Raw genomic sequence first — 17,918 nt, forward strand, 5'->3', positions numbered from 1 at the left:
ACCTCGCCTATGTCTCCCCTTCAATGCCTAGGACATATATAGCGTGAAATTAAAACTATGATTCAATATTGAAGTGAAGATGGAGACCAAGATTTCGCAATGGTTGGATTCTGTCACCTCCTTTTTCAACCCTGGACAGCACCTTCCCAAGTGCAATCGAGACATTATCCTTGTAAAGATCCAAGTTTTCTGCACCCTTTTTTTTCCCTGTTAAAATTTTGGCATTAATTTCCGACTTCTCTTGGTTGTATCCATATTTTTCTAAACTTTTTAAACCTTGCATGATTGAGTATCTTAGAAACTTGACGTGGGTTTCTAGAATTTCTTCAATTCTCTAGAGTTTTGTGATTCTATAATTCTTTCATAAGTCTATTTGGTTGTTGTGGAAAAAAAAATGGTAGAAATCCCTTTTTGTAGATTATGTTCGTAATCTAGCCTTTGGATTTCTAGGTACGTCTGGAAACATGGAAAATAGAGGTTTTTCTTTTTCTTTTTTTTTAAAGTAGCAATCGAAGCAATCATCCATAATCTGAATTGATAGTTTGCAGTCTATCTTTTTTTATTTATTTATTTCTTGGATAAATGTTCATGTAAGATTAAAAGGTGCTTTGAAACGTGTTATGTAATTTTTCAGAAAATAATAGCCATTCAAACGTAAATGAGAAAAATATATGTGCATGTAGCAATGTACGCCTATAATCTACCAAAAAAAAAAGAAGCAATGTAGGCCTATTCGTGATGCTTTTAGAAGTTGTACTAGGATAAGTTTTGGAAGTTGATAGTTTCCAGAGCAATGTCACTGCATAAAATACAACCCTTTGCCACAAAAGTTGATCTATTAGGGAGTTGTGGAAGCAGGATTCTTTCAAGAGGTGTTGTGAAGGTCTTTACGGGTTGATTGATGGCTATGTTAGACAGTGGGGAAAATGTCATATAAAATTGTGTGGAAAAATGCAAATTATGTTAGTTTTGCAGATTGTTATTTGAGAAATTCACAATAATTTGGATTTTAAAGGATTACCAGATTTCTTATGTTCTATTTTGGGTTGATTCTTTTTCAGAATGGAGTAAAAAAAATGACAGTATGCACCGGTCAAAGATATGCACATCATATTGTCCAAAAACCTTCCTTTTGGATAACTTGGAAGATTTTGGTGTTTTTGATTTAGGAGGGGAGAGTGCACTGTGGAATGTCTCTGAAGCTCATATCAATTGCCTTCACGTGGGAATTGCTTTCTGAGTAGTGTATTAGTAACATATGCTGCTATATGTGCATAACTTACATTTAGTATCTTATCCATTGGTGTTAGCCTTAAGTTTCTTTTATTCATCTGCAGGGCTGTGAGAAAGAAGTGGCAGAGGTAGAAAATACTGGTACTGATGAACAAAAGATTGAAAGCATTATGCGATTGTCATGGGCTCTTGTTCATTCTACACAGTTAGAAGATGTGCAGCGAGGGATTACTATGCTCGAAGGTGATTTCTCAATACACCAAACATCTACTTTTATGTCGGAAATCAGATTTTACATTCTCAATTCTCACCTGTCAATGTCCAAGTACTCTGAAATCTCTTTTTGTGTTTGTTTAACATCAAAATCTGGTTTTTTGCATAATTTGTGTCCCTTTTTTTTCCCTAATCACTACAGCTTACTGAATATGTTCAACATCTTGCAAATAATTGTCGTTTCATTGTGTTGCTTTGTTACTTATACGGATGTTCAGTCACATTCAACTAATAAAAGGAAGCAGACGAAACCACTTTACGCCTTATATTTTGATCCATGTTTAGTTCTCATAACCTCCTCTTCTTCTCATTATTATTGTTTTTAAACTCTTTGGCCAAAAAAAATTTCCTAATCATTGACCATCTGTGCCCTCCGTGCATGAGTAACTACATGCATTATTTGTTTATGGTTGTTCAATGACACTTGTCCTACTGGAATGTAGATGTTTGTTAACTAGAGAAGTAATCATGTCACTAAGAGTTTTTTTTCCTTTTTTTTAAATAATACTGCATGTCATAAGCATATGCCATGTCGTATTAAGTAATTATGTCATTGCATGTGTTAGAGTTTGCTGAGTTTCACAAGTAGAAGAATTAAAATTTTACATAAATTTTATTGTAGTACTTGTTACTTACATAGAATGGTAAGTTTTGCTATACTATGAAAAATACTGTTTTGAGAGTGTATGACCTTTTTAGAAAGCTGGAAGGAGAGAACTGCAATTGGACTTTTGGCATTTAAATTCGATTTAAACATGAGTTGCAATGCAAACTACTCTCACTACTAAAGACTGACTATTGTTTGTGTGCAGCTTCTCTCTCTGGAACCAATAGTCCATCGCAGAAGAGTGAAAAGCTTTACCTTCTATCTGTTGGATGTTATAGAAGTGGTGAGTATTCAAGGAGCCTGCAGCTTGTAGAGAAATGTTTGGAGGTTAGTTTTCTGCTCCCATTAGTGAAATTGCTCATAGTTTAACGTGACTATTACTTGTCAAAAGAAAGAAATTGTTGAACATTTTTTTGGTTGCGTTCAAGAGTGGTGCTTTTATCCCCTTGGTTTTGTCTTTGTTTGCTAGATTAAACCTGATTGGAGGCAGGCTTTGTACCTTGAGAAGACAGTCATAGAACAAATTACAAAAGGTGATAGCCATATTGCTTTGAATCCTCAGGATTTTTTGTTCAGAGTATAGCAATACATGAAATAAAAGTTTAACTTTATGGTGCAGATGGTGTCATTGGAATTGGCATTTCAGTTACTACTGTGGGACTTATAGCTGGTGGAATTATAACTGCATTAGCTAGCAGAAAATCGTGATGACGGATTGTTGTCTTAAGAGTAATTTCCCTGATATGCGGTTTACAATCTTCCCGGATATGCGATTTACAATCTTCGAAGATGATGCATTTTAACCCTGCTAACTATGAATTGATGGCCTGTCGATTACTTTTAGCCGAAGTCAAGACATTGTATATATATATATATATATATATATATATATATATATATATTTCAATGGATTTCATTTGGTACCTCCGGACCAAAACATACTTTCTCAAACTATCCAATTAGGCTTAGTCTTCTGGTCATCAATCCGTTGATTACATCAAGTAGTGTGCAGTTTTGACTATCAGCCATTCAATAAGTTAGGTGTAATCTTCTTCTTCTTTTCATTTTTTACCTCTTATGTATCTTAATTCACCATTAGCTTTGTCTACTTATCTGATATAAAACTTATTATAATGAACAGGATAGCCAATTATGGAACTTTAGGCAAGTGTAAGACGAACTTTTCTGAATTGACAAGTGTGGAATTTGGTAAATTTGAGATTTTCTTGACAGGATAGCATTATTTGGACAATGTTCTAAACCTCTTTTCAGATTCGATGGATGTTTATTAACTTCAATTAATTTTTCCAGCAAGTAAATAAATGTTTGTCAAGAGAACATAGGTGGCTTACCTGGCTATTAAATGACTTTTTTTGAGAAATAATCACTCTAAAAGCTATGTACTTATTAGCTGGTGGCTTGATATCTGATACAGAACTCAAATCTGTAGGAAATGGAAACTTTCATCCATACGAAGCTGCAAAACCTTCACTTGCTCCCGTTCCCAACTTTTCCAATCCTTAGGTTAATACGAAAAGTAGCAATCTTTTTGGGATTGCCATCTTCATGCCAAGCACGAGTGAAGTCTTGAACAATATCACCATTCAAGAGTTCAACTCCGGTATCTTTTGCAGTTTGGTAATGTGCCCATGACTTTATGAATGCGAAACAGTCATCTAAATCCATCAACCATTCCATTTTGAATTCGAGTGGTCCAGTGTGGTCGAGTCCATCGACTGGCTGAAAGGGGAAGTCAATGGTTCTATACTTGTCGTGTAGGAAAAATCTGGCTCGTGGATCTAAGTAAGGATCACTATCATCATACAGTTTCTGGAGAAGAGCATTAGCGGCGCTAGCGTTGATCTCTGCCTTAGTATAGGACCATGCTGCAATTACTCCGTCAGGCTCTTTTAGTATCCACTTCACTTGCTGGTAGAAATTTGGAAGATCAAACCAGTGCATAGCTGCAGCACTCGTCACTAAATCAACACTTGATTCTGCCGAGACATTTTGCTCAAGCTCGGAAATAGACATCTCAGGAGGGGTACATTGATATGTAATGTTGGGAAGCTTGACTGCAAATTCCAGTTGCTTTGGGCTCGTGTCTGTGGCTACCACGTTCTTGTATATCCCAGCCAACTGACAAAAGTCAGTAGTGATAAATCAGCAAAGCACAATTCGAGAAAATCTGTCCTGAAAAAGAAGAAATGCAGAGTTGAATTTTGGTTTAGAGATGCTTACAGTTCTCGCAGCCTGGCCACTGCCCGTGCCTACATCCCAAGCAAGGTCATGGCACGGTGTCTTGGATGCTATGAACTGGAACAGTTTCTCTGGGTAAGTTGGCCTGCTTTCTGAATACTGCTTGGCCTGCTTATCATACGATTCTGCCATCTCTGATCTGCCTATGAGACTGAATGGGTGGGTATGTATGTTCACCAGTTCCGAGAGGAGGTACTTGGTCTACTTAATTTGTTCTCCCAAATATGTTAGAGAACTTTAAGCTTGCAAGCAACTCCTTTTAATAAAAATACAGTATCTTCGGGTGACCTACAGTTCACATTAATGCTTGAGTTTAGTTAGCCTAAAATAAAAGAACTTCAAGATTGCAAGCAATGGTTTCTGCAGTGTACTAGAAGTAAATTGGCATGGGTCCATCGAAAGAAGTTCAATGGATCCTGGCATTTTTGGTCATCATTGTCCCGAATAAATGTAAAGCAGTCAAAAAGTAGTACAAGCAGGAAGCGAAGTTTTCTTCTGCAACCTTGTTAGAATTTGGCAGCTAACAAGATTCTGTCTTGACCTGCATCATAGCTGACGACATTTTCAATTACGAATTTCTTGCTTAGTCTTTCATCCAATTGATGTAGCTGATTACTTATCTCTCTTCTATCTCTTACAAGTTGACTTCTTTCTTTTTAATCAAGAGTCCTGTTATTGTAATAGTGATCTGTCATGGTAATGCTAATGAATGTGTATTTACATATTGGTATAGATTATCTCACTTGCATCAATCTAACCTTTTTTTTTTTTTTTTGGTATCAATGTAACCATAAATAAAGTAATGATCTCATCAGATATTAATAGCTGAAAGAGCATAGAAGGGACAGTAAAGAAAAGTTTGCACAGCCTACATATAATACTATGAGCATTCAGGAAAAGAAGATTCTATGGTCCATATTAATACTAATTGCCAACTCTCCCAATCTTCAGATAGGTTGGAAAAGAAACAACTTTTTCTGGTTTGCCATCTTCAGTCCATGGAGCAGTGAAATCCTTGACCAAATCATCAGTCAAGAGTTCCACTCCCTTTTCTTTTGCAGTTTGGTAAGCTGACAATGACCTTATATATGTGAAGTAGCCATCCAAATCCATCAGAGTCTCTGACTTAAATTTGAATGGTCCACATGGATCCCACATGTCTTGTCACCACTCCATTAAGGGTATTGCATGGAAACTGAATAAGGGTATTGCTGAAACTTAGACTAAAATCATTTGAAATTTTGGCATTATTGAAAATAAGTGTGAGATACAAAGTGTGACAAATATTTCAGGACGGAGGGAGTACACGATATGGTGCATAGTGTCGTTACTTTGTTATCAGCATTTTTGGGCTTCTGTGGACTGAGCAGTTTGAGCACTATGCTTCCTGTCCAATGATCGGGGATTTGATTCCTATCTTTGTTATGTTTGCAAGTATTATCGCAATTTGACAGGACAGCCTCCAACAGGCTGTTATTTTTTTTTTTTTTCCGAAACGATATTTGATTATATTACTTCCAAAAACATGTACAAGTGCGAGCAAAGGCTCGAGATAACTTTACAATCAGTGTGTTTAACACTGAGGAAACAAAAGTTCCTCATCGATTGTGATGCCTAAGGCATATAGACTAATCCTAGAACTTAGATGATTGTTACCACTATTAACTAGACAAAAGGAGCACATATGAAACAGCCCTTTCAATTGTACAATATCCTCCACCAGAGTAGCTACTCTAATATCGCTTGCCTTTTGAGATCGTATGTGATTGAGGAGTTGCTTGTTCAGTACCTGGAATTGTACCTTCCTTTGTTGCAAGGTGGTTGCTTTGCACATAGCCAGCTTTAGTGCTACCGCTTCGTCCACTAGCTGCACCCCCGAGCTTCTTTCTCTTAATGCCCATCCTATCTTTGGCTCTTGGTTCCCCTCAGCTAAAGTGATTCCAATGCCTAAGACAGGTTTGTCTGTGTATCTTGTTGCCGCAACTCTCATGATCACTGTTCCTCCTTCCGGCTCTAATTGCTGGTCATCATGGTTGTCAAGTGATGTTTCTCCTGTGCTCATCCTAGTTTCCTTGTTTGTTGCTTCTTCAAATTCTAGCCATTCCTCCTGAGCCTTCTTAATTGTCCTCCACGGCTGATGATATTCCCCCTTGAATTCCAAATCATTTCTGGCCTTCCATATCTGCCACAGAATGTTGACAGTTAGGGCCAGATGTTGTGATCCTGATGTTCTATACCTTGCCTCGATGATTGATGTCCACCATCTTTTGAAACATCCATGATATTCTTGCATGCCTTCCCATTGGATAGGTGCTAACTGCCAAATTTGTTTAGCTTCTCTGCAATTCAGTAGCGTATGCTCTACTGTCTCCCTTCCTTCCCCACACCTTCTACAAATGGGATCACCTACTTTGGTTCTTCCATGGATGATCTCTCTCACTGGCAGTGCATTATTCAAGCATTTCCACAGGAATATCTTTAGCTTGTGTTTGATTTTGAGCCTCCACATTACTTTCCACATCTTATTATTTTGTTGCTCCCAGCTCGTGGACACCTCCTCCTGAATATCTTTTTGTGGCCTTGCTCTACTGGATAGCAATGCCTTGTACCCAGAAGTGACTGAGTACTTGCCATCAGCACCATACATCCAGAAGTAACTGTCCTCTCTTCCTGATAAACTAATTGGAATGCTCAGGATTCGTTCTGCATCCACTTCATTAAAAAGCTGGAATACCAAGTTCCTATTCCATCTTTTCTGAGTTATCAGATCTTCCACCTTGTGAGGACTGCTATCCAATTGTCTCTTGGTTGTCACCCTCCCATTGGTTGCGTCTGGGATCCATTTGTCATTCCAAATTTGTGTGCTCCTTCCATTGCCTATTCTCCTTCTAGCTCCTTGTTCCACTAATTCCCTTGCTTCCATAAGACCCCTCCACATCCAAGATGCATTGTTTGGAACTTTGCACTTGAATATGGAGCTCATGGGGAAGTATTTGGCCTTTAGTACTTGACTGACTAGGAGATTTGGTTGTGTAAGTATCCTCCACACCTGTTTGCCTAGCAATGCAGTATTGAAAGCTTCCAGCTCCTTGAATCCCAAGCCGCCCTTTTCCTTGACTTGAGTGAGTTTCTTCCAAGAGCACCAGTGAACCTTATTCTTACCATTTACTTCTCCCCAATGGAGCTGATAATGGAGCTGATATCTTTGCACAATCTTTTTGGTACTTTGAAGCACGACATGGTATATGTGGGCATAGCCATGGACACCGACTTGAGCATTATCTCCTTTCCAGCTGCACTAAGAAGTCTGTTTTTCCACTTGAGGAGCCTTTGCTGTATGTTAGTTCGTATGAAGCCAAAGATCTGTTCCTTTGTTCTTGTGACCACCATTGGCAGGCCCAGGTACTTGCCTTGACTGACCTGTTGCATGTTCCCCATGATCTGGCAGATCTCTTGCTTCTCTACTGGACTCACATTTTTGTTGAACAGGATGGAGGACTTGTCGAGATTTATCAGTTGACCTGATCCAGTGGCATACACTTGCAGCACCCTCATAAGTTCTGTTGCTTGTTGCTGGTTTGCTTTGCAGAAGATTAGGGAATCATCTGCAAAGAATAAGTGCGTAATGCTTGGTCCCCTCATAAGTTCTGTTAGATTTGCTAATATTATCGCAATTTAATAGGACAGCCTGCAATAGACAGGAGCAGTTCCCAATTTGATGTCTTATCCAAAACTTGCATTGTTTTGATAATATAACAGGATTTCCTCTTCTCCCTAGACCCCTCCTTGTAATAGAATATGATTAAAAAAAAAAAAGAAGGAAATCACAACTCGCGATTTAATGTCTTCTCCAAAACTTGTATTGTTTTGAATTTCTTCTCAATTTGAGTTAACCGTCAATTTACAAGGTCGGGGTTCCAAATCCCATTAATAGTGGGAAGGTTTACTTTGCTCGAGTTTTTTTGCTAAAACAAGACTCTTTCTAAAAAATATTTCTAATATGATTCACTTTCAAATTTTATTCTCATAATGATATTATTGTTGCCACCTAAGTATTCTAATTGTCACGTGGGATAAAAAGAACGGAAAGTTTCAATTTAATCTATAGTGTTCAACATGAACTATAAATTTAATTTTTTTTTATTAGAGAGACATAAGAAGATTGCATAAATTTGATAATTTCCTTATAATGATTCAAAACAAATTCTACCATTAGCCCCTTTGCCCGTTCATGATAGACGAACATGGATATGGCCTTGTCGTTCCTCGTCGGGTCACCATACCAGGAAGTGAGGAAGGAGGCAAAAGACAAACTAGCCTATACTAAAGAGGCATTCGGGGGAGCACTAGTCGCTTCTGGTGAAGCTTGTAGAAGGCCGGCTGAAAAGGTCTTGAAAGAGAGATTCCACCTCAACTAGAATAAACCGTAGCTAAGATTCTGGTACTGACTCAACATCTGATCTGAGAGTAAGGCAGATTAATCGGCCAATGACTATGGAAAGTAGGTACTAGCAGAGACAGAGGTCGAAGTGAGATAAGGAAGGGAAGTTTTCATCTCAGCAGATTAAAGCGAAGATCTTTCATAAGGAAAGCGAGGAAAACAACCTGCCTTCCCGGAAAGCATGAGCATAAAGATTCTAGGGTTCGTTCAGAGATTCCCATCCGGATGCATATTTTATTAACTTCAGCTCTAATAAGTTTCCCAGCAAATTAATATATGTAATGTTTGACAAAGAATATAGGTCGCTTAACTGGCTATGAATTCATCTTCTTACAATAATTATTGCGAATTAAACCTGCATAATGTAATTATGAGCTAGTGGCCTGATGTTTGATACAGAACTCAATCAGTAGGAAATGGGAAGTTTCATCTAAACGAACCTGCAAAGCATTCACTTGTTCTAGTTCCCAACTTTTCCGACCTTTAGGTTGATATGAAAAGTAGCAACTTTCTTGGGATTGCCATCTTCATGCCAAGCACGGGTGAAGTCCTGAACTACATCATCACTCAAGAGTTCAACTCCTGCATCTTTTGCAGTTTGGTATGGTGACCATGACTTTATGAATGTGAAGCAGTCATCTAAATCCATCAAGCGTTCCATTTTGAATTCAAATGGTCCAGTGTGCTCAAGCCCATCAACTGGCTGAAATGGGAAATCAATGGTTCTATACCTGTCATGTACGAAATATCTGGCTCGTGGATCACAGTAAGGATCACAATTATCGTATAGTATTTGGAGAAGAGTGTTAGCACTGGCAGCGCTGATCTCCGCCTTAGCGTAGGACCATGCTGCAATTACTCCATCAGGCTTTTTCAGTATCCATTTCACTTGCTGGTAGAAAGTTGGAAGATCAAACCAGTGCATAGCTGCAGCACTTGTCACTAAATCAACACTTGATTCTGCCGAGACATTTTGCTCAAGCTCAGCAATAGACATCTTAGGAGGGGTACATTGATATCTAATGTTGGGAAGCTTGAGTGCAAATTCCAGTTGCTTTGGGCTCGTGTCTGTGGCTACCACGTTCTTGTATATCCCAGCCAACTGACAAAAGTCAGTAGTGATTAATCAGTAAAGCACAGTTCAACAAAAACTGTTCCAAAGAAAAATTTAGTGTCGTCTCTGGTTTAAAGATGCTTACAGTTCTTGCAGCCTGGCCACTGCCGGTGCCTACATCCCAAGCGAGGTCATGGCACGGTGTCTTGGATGCAATGAACTGGAACAGCTCCTCTGGGTAAGTTGGCCGGCTTTCCGAGTACTGTTTAGCCTGCTCATTAAACAATTCTGCCATCTCTGATCTGCCTATGAGACTGAATGTGACTTTATAGTTCTTTGAGGTACTTGGTCTACTTAATTTGTTTTCCCAAAGATGTTGAGAACTTTATCCCTGCAAGCAGCTCCTTTCAATAATAATATGATAAATTCGGATGATCTACCTTTCATTGATGTGAGACTTTGATTAGCCTAAACAAATAAACTTTCATTTGTCCACAACGAAAGGAGACAGCAGACAGGGAATGTGATTGAAGATACTTACAAGACAGAATGGTATAACCAATTTGATGTGATGACCAACTTTAGTGATAAACGATTCCAAATCCCCTAGTGTTGTGAAGAAAGATCACTATCTTCTGCTTTTTCCAGGAAGGGAAATAGTTTTTTTTTTACTTTTTTTCTTTTTAATATTGGATCCAGGTAAATCTAGGAATGAAAATGTTCAAGGTCTTGAGTGAATCCAGAGTAATCTAATCTATGATTTTATTAAGGCTTAGTTTGGGAGTTTATAAAGGAGGAGAAAAGAAAAGAAAAGATAACTTAGGAAAGAAAGGAAAAGAAGGGAAAATATGCATATTTCGTTTGGGAGTTCAATGAAAGAAAAGAAAAGAAACATCTTTCTCTTATTTGAGAATTGGAGAAATGTGGAAAGAAAGGATTTTATGAGAATACAACTTTACTTATTTGCCCTTTCAATTTTTAAATCAAAGTCCAAAGATTAGCCTTTTTTCTTCCAATAAATAGAATATTTAGGTAAGACAAATTTCTAAAACAATTGCATATGCATTCCCACAAGATGAATAATAAAGCAAATTTCTTGCTGGACATTGATTCTCTTGCATGCATGTAAATCGCCTCAAGTCCTTGTAGTATCTTTTAGGTATTCTTGACATATGATTTTGATGTTGACCGGAAATGCCATTATACATGTTTCAGCTAGTGTTTTTGCTAAGCTGAAACTCACTCCTCACCTTATTTTTTTTCCTCTAATTCTTTCCTTAATTAATTTCCTTTTATCATATGCTTTTGGGCTTTTTTTTTCATACTTGTGAGGGGGAGGGGAGATGGGAGAGGGAAAATGCTTTGAGCAGCTTTCAAGACATGTAACTTTCTGATTACATCCATTTCTTGCCTTCTTTGCATTAGCTTATTCTTCTTTTTTTTTTTTTTTTTTTTGCAACTGGAACTATTTGCCCATTTTTACTCAAGTGTTAAATTTCAGCTCGTTATTGGTACTTGTCATTTACATTTGCGTGTTATTATCAGCATTGGTACCTTCATGTACTGATCAGTTTAAATACTACAGAACACTTTTAACAACAAAAGACATCAAAAAAACAATAAAAAGTGGCTAAGATATTGTTTATGGACTCTAGAATGATCATTTTACAATTGGAAGCTTACATAGGCAAATAAACAAACAGATTGTATGCATTCAAATTTCATATTCATTTATCACCACTGAAGCTTACATGTACCATAACCATGCAATATATAATCACAAATCAATAATATAAAAATCAAGAGTTCATTGACAAGAATTTTATGACTGAAAATGAATAAAAAATTTAGAATATAAACAATAACAATTTACACAAAAGATGCTTTTACCACAATTCTCTAGAGAAGACTGAGCATAGAAAGAAAGAAGAGATTGAGTAAAAAAAAAATACCTTTTGTTATTGAATTGTGAGTGAAGAACAGAAGAAAGCCAAGTGAATTCAACTAGTTGGAAGTATTAAGTATAGGATTGAGAAAGCTTTGCACATCGGTGCATTTACAAATCAACTTTAGGATATATTGGGAATAATAAATTTTTGTATCAACTTTTAAAGGATAAAATTGTCATATTAAAAATATTTTTTGGCGCCCAACAAGTTTCAGTCCTTTTCTTCCCAATTTTGGTCAGAAAATTTTTCACCAATTAGAGGGACTTTTATCCGTTCATTTCGCTTCTCACTCCCAAAATGAAATGATAAGACTTTCTCTCAGATACTTTCTTTTCTGTCCCTTTCTCCCCATCCAAATGAAGCCTTAGTATATGACGAAAAGGAAAAGGTTGAGCAATTTGCATTGAAACGGAAAAATGTTGATCAAATTGTTTCCCAGTACGCCATCCTGCAAATATGCATGAGTACAGAGATCTGAACCTGAGGAATAAGTCATTGGTTGGACTTTTGAGTTTTGGCCTCACTTCAATAGCCTGTGAAAAGCAACAAACAAGAAAAAATGGACTGCGACGTGCTGTTAGACAAAGACTAGTCAACTGCGGCCTCTCTGGTAGATATAAACCAAAAGATACGTTTGGCCATTGAGATGGGGAGTGCATATAGGCCTGTCAACGGTCCGGGTCTAGATCCGGACCTGGACCAGATTCGTGAAATTATTACGAGTATGGGTAGGGATTTAATTCCGTTACTCGGATCCGGATTCGGATCCATTTTATCAAACAAAAAACGCGTCGGATACGGAATATAGTATTTCGACCCGTATTAGACCCGGATCCGAATATAAATGGATTAATAATTTAAAATATATATATTTATCAATATAATATGATTAGGGTGATGTATTTGAGTTAAGTCAATTTGATTTCTTTTCTTATTTGGTTTTTGTCTTGTACTAGTTAGAAATTAGTTTACAAATATATTTTTTTCTCATTTTTATTAGAAATTGTAAGTTTTGATAAATTTTTTCAGGTAAACCTGACCCGGATTTGAGACCCGTCGAATCCGGATCCGGAATATGAAGTAGAAGACCCGTCGGGAAAACAGGTCGGATTCGGGTCCGGAATAATGAATTCCGGCCCGTTGACAAGCCTAAGTGCATATGATGTGACGTGCATTTAAAAATACCTAGTAGCTCCATCTGGATTAACTATTTACGTGTAAAAATATATATGAAAAACTTTTACTATACATGTTTTTTATGATGTTTTTGAATGTGTTTTTAAAATATTTTTTTGGAGTATTTTTAGAGTATTTAAAAAAAATTAAAACTACCATTCAGTACCATCACGTCCTCTCTTCCCCTCTCCCCATCCCTATTCCTCCTCCTCCTTCCTTCTCCCCTTCCCCTTTCCCGCACCGCGCCTTTTCTAATAGAGTGTTAATTGTTAGTAATTTTATTGTTAATTTTTCCTTTTATTTTTGTCAAATATTGTTTTAATTGTTAATATCTACTTATATTTGATATTTGGACTCAATTTCAGGTGGAGCGGAAAAGTGCAAAAAGAAAAAGGGAACTTTCTTGAAAATTTTTCCACACGTGGGAGGGTTCAAAAGGCTCCACAAACCTGGCCCACATGGAGAAGAAACGGACTTCCTTTTCCTTGTGCTGATGAAGAGTTGCTGACTAGGAGTCTTCCTATCAAGAGGAAAGGAAAAAAGTGGAATTCGCAGGGCTCTCTTTTTGTACTCTTTCTCTCAATTCGGCAAAAAACACGTGGGGAGCATTAGTCATTGTTTAGAGATAGTTTTTTTTATTATTCTTCCTTGTTCACGCGGGCCAACTGTTCAGCTTTATTCCCCACTGGAAAACAGCTTTACTTCTTGCTTTTTAGTAAAAAAAACGTAATGCCTTTACAATCAATTAATTTGCGTGGAGATTTACTATGCGGCGTGGTTAAGTTTTTCATCTAATTAAGGATCAACGCGACGATGCAGTCCCGAATATTTGTCAGATCGAATTAGTTTTCACGCGTTCCTTAATTTATTAATATTTGCACGTTGTCTACTTGAATTTCCTTGGGATTATTTTGTTAATTGGATGTCAAGGGCCCGATGTTCAATGTGACTTATTGATCTCCCGCCAAATTAGTCAATTAAATCCGTAATTGTTTAATCGATTAATATTAGTGGCAACTAGCATTTTTACACATTAGGGGGACGTGCAATATGATTTAAATAACCCTCGTAGCGTGTTATTGATTGGGGTTAGGTTTTTCTAATTCTTAATGCAATTGGGGAATTAATTCCTACGGTCGTACGTAGGAGTATTTTCTGGTTAGAGGTAATCAATGGTTGTACCTTGGTTATCAATAAATTAAGGAAAAATTGGTCGTCAAAACTCGTTGGCGACTATAACTAACCTATTAATAAAATAAAGTGAACCTCCCTTGCATCAATGATCGGATGAATGGACTGTGTCTGAATAGTTGTATCCTTGGTTAGAATTTATCTATTCTTGATTTAATTCCTGTTTACCTTCGTGCTAGTTAATTATTCGTTTTAGTTGAATTGCTTAATTATTTTTTAGCTTTATTCCGATAAATCCCCCTTTTACCAATTGGAACCTCAAAGAGACAAATACCCCCAGTCCCTGAGGAGACGACCCTGCCTGCTACTGTCTACTAGTTAATAAATTTTGTCAACTAATTAATTCTGGTATATCGGATTAAGCAAACTCTTCGAGAATAGGGTGAATCAAGTAACCCATTGCATACCTAGAGTCCCTGCTCCAGTACCTAAAATTGATTATTGATTGTTTTTAGTGTTAGTTAGGTTTTAATATTATTATTGCACAGGTTCGACATCTGTCACTTCCCCTCCCCCTCCTCGATCTGGTCTCAACCAAATCGAGGCCTCTGGTCAGAACCTAGTCGCAATAAGATTTGGGGGGGGCGGAGGGGGGAGAGGTGGATGTGATGGGAAAGGGAAGAGAAAGAGGGAGTGGGAATAGAGAGGGAAGGAGAGGATGGTGGTGGCGGTCAATAGTGGTGATAGTTGGAAGAAGAAGATGATGTAGATTTTATTTTTTTCTTTTTTTTTTGTATATTTGGAATTATTTTTGATATATTGTATGAATGTGGTATTTTTGGAGTTGTTTTTGTTTGTATATTATTGTAATATTGTAAATGAAAAACTTGTTTTTCAAAAAATGGAGAATCCAAACTTGTTTATCTCAAACTGAGTATTTAAGATAATTCTTTGAAAAAATAATATTGCATTCTGTCTTAATATGATATATATGAGATAAAAAAGGTGATTTAAAATATAAATAAATGGTTGATGAAATATTTATGATATAATCAAATAAATTTTTGCAAACTAGGACTGATCAAAAAAAGAAAAACTTGTCGATACACTTTCTATTGGTCCCAAGATTATGCAAATAACACTTTACAAATTTTATAATATTATTTTGTGCTAATTACATTCTGTTTTAATTTGTATTGCATATTTGTATGGAATCACATTTCCTCTTGCACTATGGAAGTAGCACTTCCTTTTGATATTCATGTCTTATGATATTCTTTTTTTTCTTATCATGTACTGCAAACGGTAATGCCTAACCCCACCTTCTTGTACTAATTAATTTTATTACTAATAAAATATAGATTGGCATCCCACCCTTGAACGAGATTTGCCTTTAAAGGAAAAATGGAATCACATTTAACGTTTAGGTAGCTTAAATCTAGTTTTTGCCACATCATTTTATAAAAAAAAAAAAAATTTTTTTTTTGGCTGACTGTAGGTAGCATTTCTAGCCTTCCACTCAACTTGGAAACATAATACTATAAGACATTAGAAACGGGAACAAGAAGCCCCAAATCCGATGTTAGCCATCACCTAATAGTAACAATTAGATAACAGTTTCAAGTGACAGGAGATTCAATGCTGAAATACGCAAATTTATTTATCTTTGAGCCATCAACCATGGTCCATGGCCTATATCCAAGAATAATAAACTAACCAGTGGAAAATGATTGCCATAAGGGGCTTGCTGACTGGAACAGGCAGAGATTTCAATGCAAATTCCCAACTTTCCCAATCCTCAGATGAATAGGGGAAATAACAACTTTTTTAGATATACCATCTTCATTCCAAGCAGAGGTAAAATCCTTAACCACATTTTCATTCAAGAGTTCCACACCCTTCTCTTTAGCAGTTTGGTAGGAAGACCATGATCTTATGTATGTGAAGAAGCCTTCCAAATCCATCACTCTCTCTGCTTTGTATTGGAATGGTCCGGTATGATCAACGCCATCCACAGGCTCAAATGGGAAATCGATGGTTTCATATTTATTATCCACCAATTTACGCTCTGGTTCCCAGTAAGGATCAGAATCAACTTTGTAGAATCTTTGGAAGACAGCATCAAAACTGGGGTTAATTTCTGGCACAGTGTAGCACCATGCAGCAATTACTCCATTGGGTTTTTTCAGTGCCCACTTCACTTGTTGGTAGAAGGTAGGAAAATCAAACCAATGCAAAGCCTGAGCAATGGTGACTAAATCGACAGTGGACTCTGCTGCAATGTTTTCTTCAAGCTCTGCAATGGACAACTTTGGGGAAGTACATTGGTATCGAATATTCGGAACCTTTGGTGCAAATTCCAGCTGCTTTGGGCTTGTGTCTGTGGCAATTACATTCTTGTAGATCTTTGCCAGCTGACAAGAATGAATTGCATGGATAAGATGATAAGACAATCTTGCCAGTTGAGTTTAGGCAGGCATTCGATATTAGTAATACAATTCAGTTTGTCCAATCCCTTATTGATAAACCATATTCAGCTCCAAGGTCAATATTTTGCAGCTTCAAAAATTTACTACTTCAAAGTAAGTTGGTCACCTTAAACACACAGCTAACCAAGCCAGTAAAGAGGTAAAGAAGTAAATTGGACTATTATTAGCCAATTTGACCTGAATTGTAGGGTTGGACTATTGGAACAAGGACCAAGTCACTAATGCTTATTCAACCAACTTCTTCAAATGTTATCACCAAATCCAACAGTAACAAAAAACAATTACTGCTAATACTGTTTATTGTAAAATGTGAGACAAGCAAATCATAATTGCATAATCACAAGTCTTTTAAGTTAATTTATCCCCTTGAGATGACTTCAATCTGTTATACATTCCTTTGAGTCCAAATCGTATTAAAAGAGATTCAAAAAGGAATAAAATAAAAGATGTCTGCGCCAGCTGACCTGCAACGTGCGAACTAGCAAACAGTAAAACACACCATCCATGGTCAACATTCCAATGGAAGGGAGAGAGAAGTTGAGGGACTTACAGCAGCAGCAGCCTGGCCACTGCCAGTGCCCACATCCCACACAAGGTCATGGGAAGGGGTTTTGGATGCAATGAATTCAAAAAGTTGATCTGGGTATCTTGGCCTGCTGGAGGAGTACTGCTTAGCCTGATTCAAGAACAAATCTGCCATCTCTTTCTATCAAGCTGACTGAATCCTCTGATTCTTGGTACCTGCAGAGTTCTTGATTTTATCTTCGGAGTGTTTTAACTCTCTCTTTTGCCTCGTATTAGGTGAGTGGTGAGATCGGACTGCAATTTATATGTCTGCAACCAAATCTTGATTTCATGTTAACCTGGATCCAAAAGGCATGAAAGAAAAGGCCAAATTGCATTCGACTTCAGGTGCTTGGGAAACAAGGAAGTTGACTAGACACGTAAGATCAAATTCGCGGAACCTTCATTGATGTGAGGACCTTTATTAATTAGCAACGGAGGGGAGGGTAATGACGCGTGTAATGCATGCTCTGACACGGGTCCATTACACATATCATTCCCAGGGTAATGATGCGTGGTGTAATGCATGTCATGACACAGGTTTATTGTGACCGTGTAATGCTCATTACACGCATCATTAAAATGATGCACGTAATGGTGATTAATGTTAACAACAGACCAATTTTTTTGAAGTTGCGATGGACTAATTTTTTGAAGCTACAACAGACAAAATTTCGATCAAACTTGGTTGAGCATATTTGGAAATGATTCAAAGGCAATAACAATGAAAACTAGTATTCAT

The 17,918-nt window shown here is 37.2% G+C and overlaps 5 protein-coding genes across 5 annotated transcripts; 1 reads left to right on the forward strand and 4 right to left on the reverse strand.

The window, feature by feature from the left end:
* Positions 1–79: 79 nt before the first annotated feature.
* On the forward strand, positions 80–2,821 carry LOC113773894 (mitochondrial fission 1 protein A-like). The gene is made up of 5 exons (XM_027318495.1): positions 80–172; positions 1,338–1,476; positions 2,319–2,440; positions 2,583–2,646; positions 2,733–2,821. The coding sequence occupies exons 1-5, from the start codon at positions 80–82 to the stop codon at positions 2,819–2,821; spliced, it is 507 nt and encodes a 168-aa protein (XP_027174296.1).
* A 598-nt stretch (positions 2,822–3,419) lies between these two features.
* Positions 3,420–4,569, reverse strand: LOC113776213 (putative methyltransferase DDB_G0268948). The gene is made up of 2 exons (XM_027321320.1): positions 4,355–4,569; positions 3,420–4,252 (listed from the first exon to the last, which is right to left on the reverse strand). Exons 1-2 carry the CDS (start codon positions 4,502–4,504, stop codon positions 3,602–3,604), a joined length of 801 nt encoding a protein of 266 aa, XP_027177121.1. The 5' UTR covers positions 4,505–4,569; the 3' UTR covers positions 3,420–3,601.
* A 2,968-nt stretch (positions 4,570–7,537) lies between these two features.
* Positions 7,538–8,014, reverse strand: LOC113773895. The gene has a single exon (XM_027318496.1). It carries the CDS (start codon positions 8,012–8,014, stop codon positions 7,538–7,540), a length of 477 nt encoding a protein of 158 aa, XP_027174297.1.
* A 1,047-nt stretch (positions 8,015–9,061) lies between these two features.
* On the reverse strand, positions 9,062–12,087 carry LOC113775659 (putative methyltransferase DDB_G0268948). Its single transcript, XM_027320624.1, has 3 exons — positions 11,820–12,087; positions 10,013–10,258; positions 9,062–9,915 (listed from the first exon to the last, which is right to left on the reverse strand). Exons 2-3 carry the CDS (start codon positions 10,160–10,162, stop codon positions 9,274–9,276), a joined length of 792 nt encoding a protein of 263 aa, XP_027176425.1. The 5' UTR covers positions 10,163–10,258; positions 11,820–12,087; the 3' UTR covers positions 9,062–9,273.
* Positions 12,088–15,698: 3,611 nt separating this feature from the next.
* LOC113775245 (putative methyltransferase DDB_G0268948) lies at positions 15,699–17,561 on the reverse strand. Its single transcript, XM_027320035.1, has 2 exons — positions 17,163–17,561; positions 15,699–16,537 (listed from the first exon to the last, which is right to left on the reverse strand). Exons 1-2 carry the CDS (start codon positions 17,310–17,312, stop codon positions 15,893–15,895), a joined length of 795 nt encoding a protein of 264 aa, XP_027175836.1. The 5' UTR covers positions 17,313–17,561; the 3' UTR covers positions 15,699–15,892.
* Between the last annotated feature and the right edge of the window lie 357 nt (positions 17,562–17,918).

Source organism: Coffea eugenioides, chromosome 6 (genome assembly GCF_003713205.1).
Source record: "Coffea eugenioides isolate CCC68of chromosome 6, Ceug_1.0, whole genome shotgun sequence".
NCBI lineage: Eukaryota > Viridiplantae > Streptophyta > Magnoliopsida > Gentianales > Rubiaceae > Coffea > Coffea eugenioides.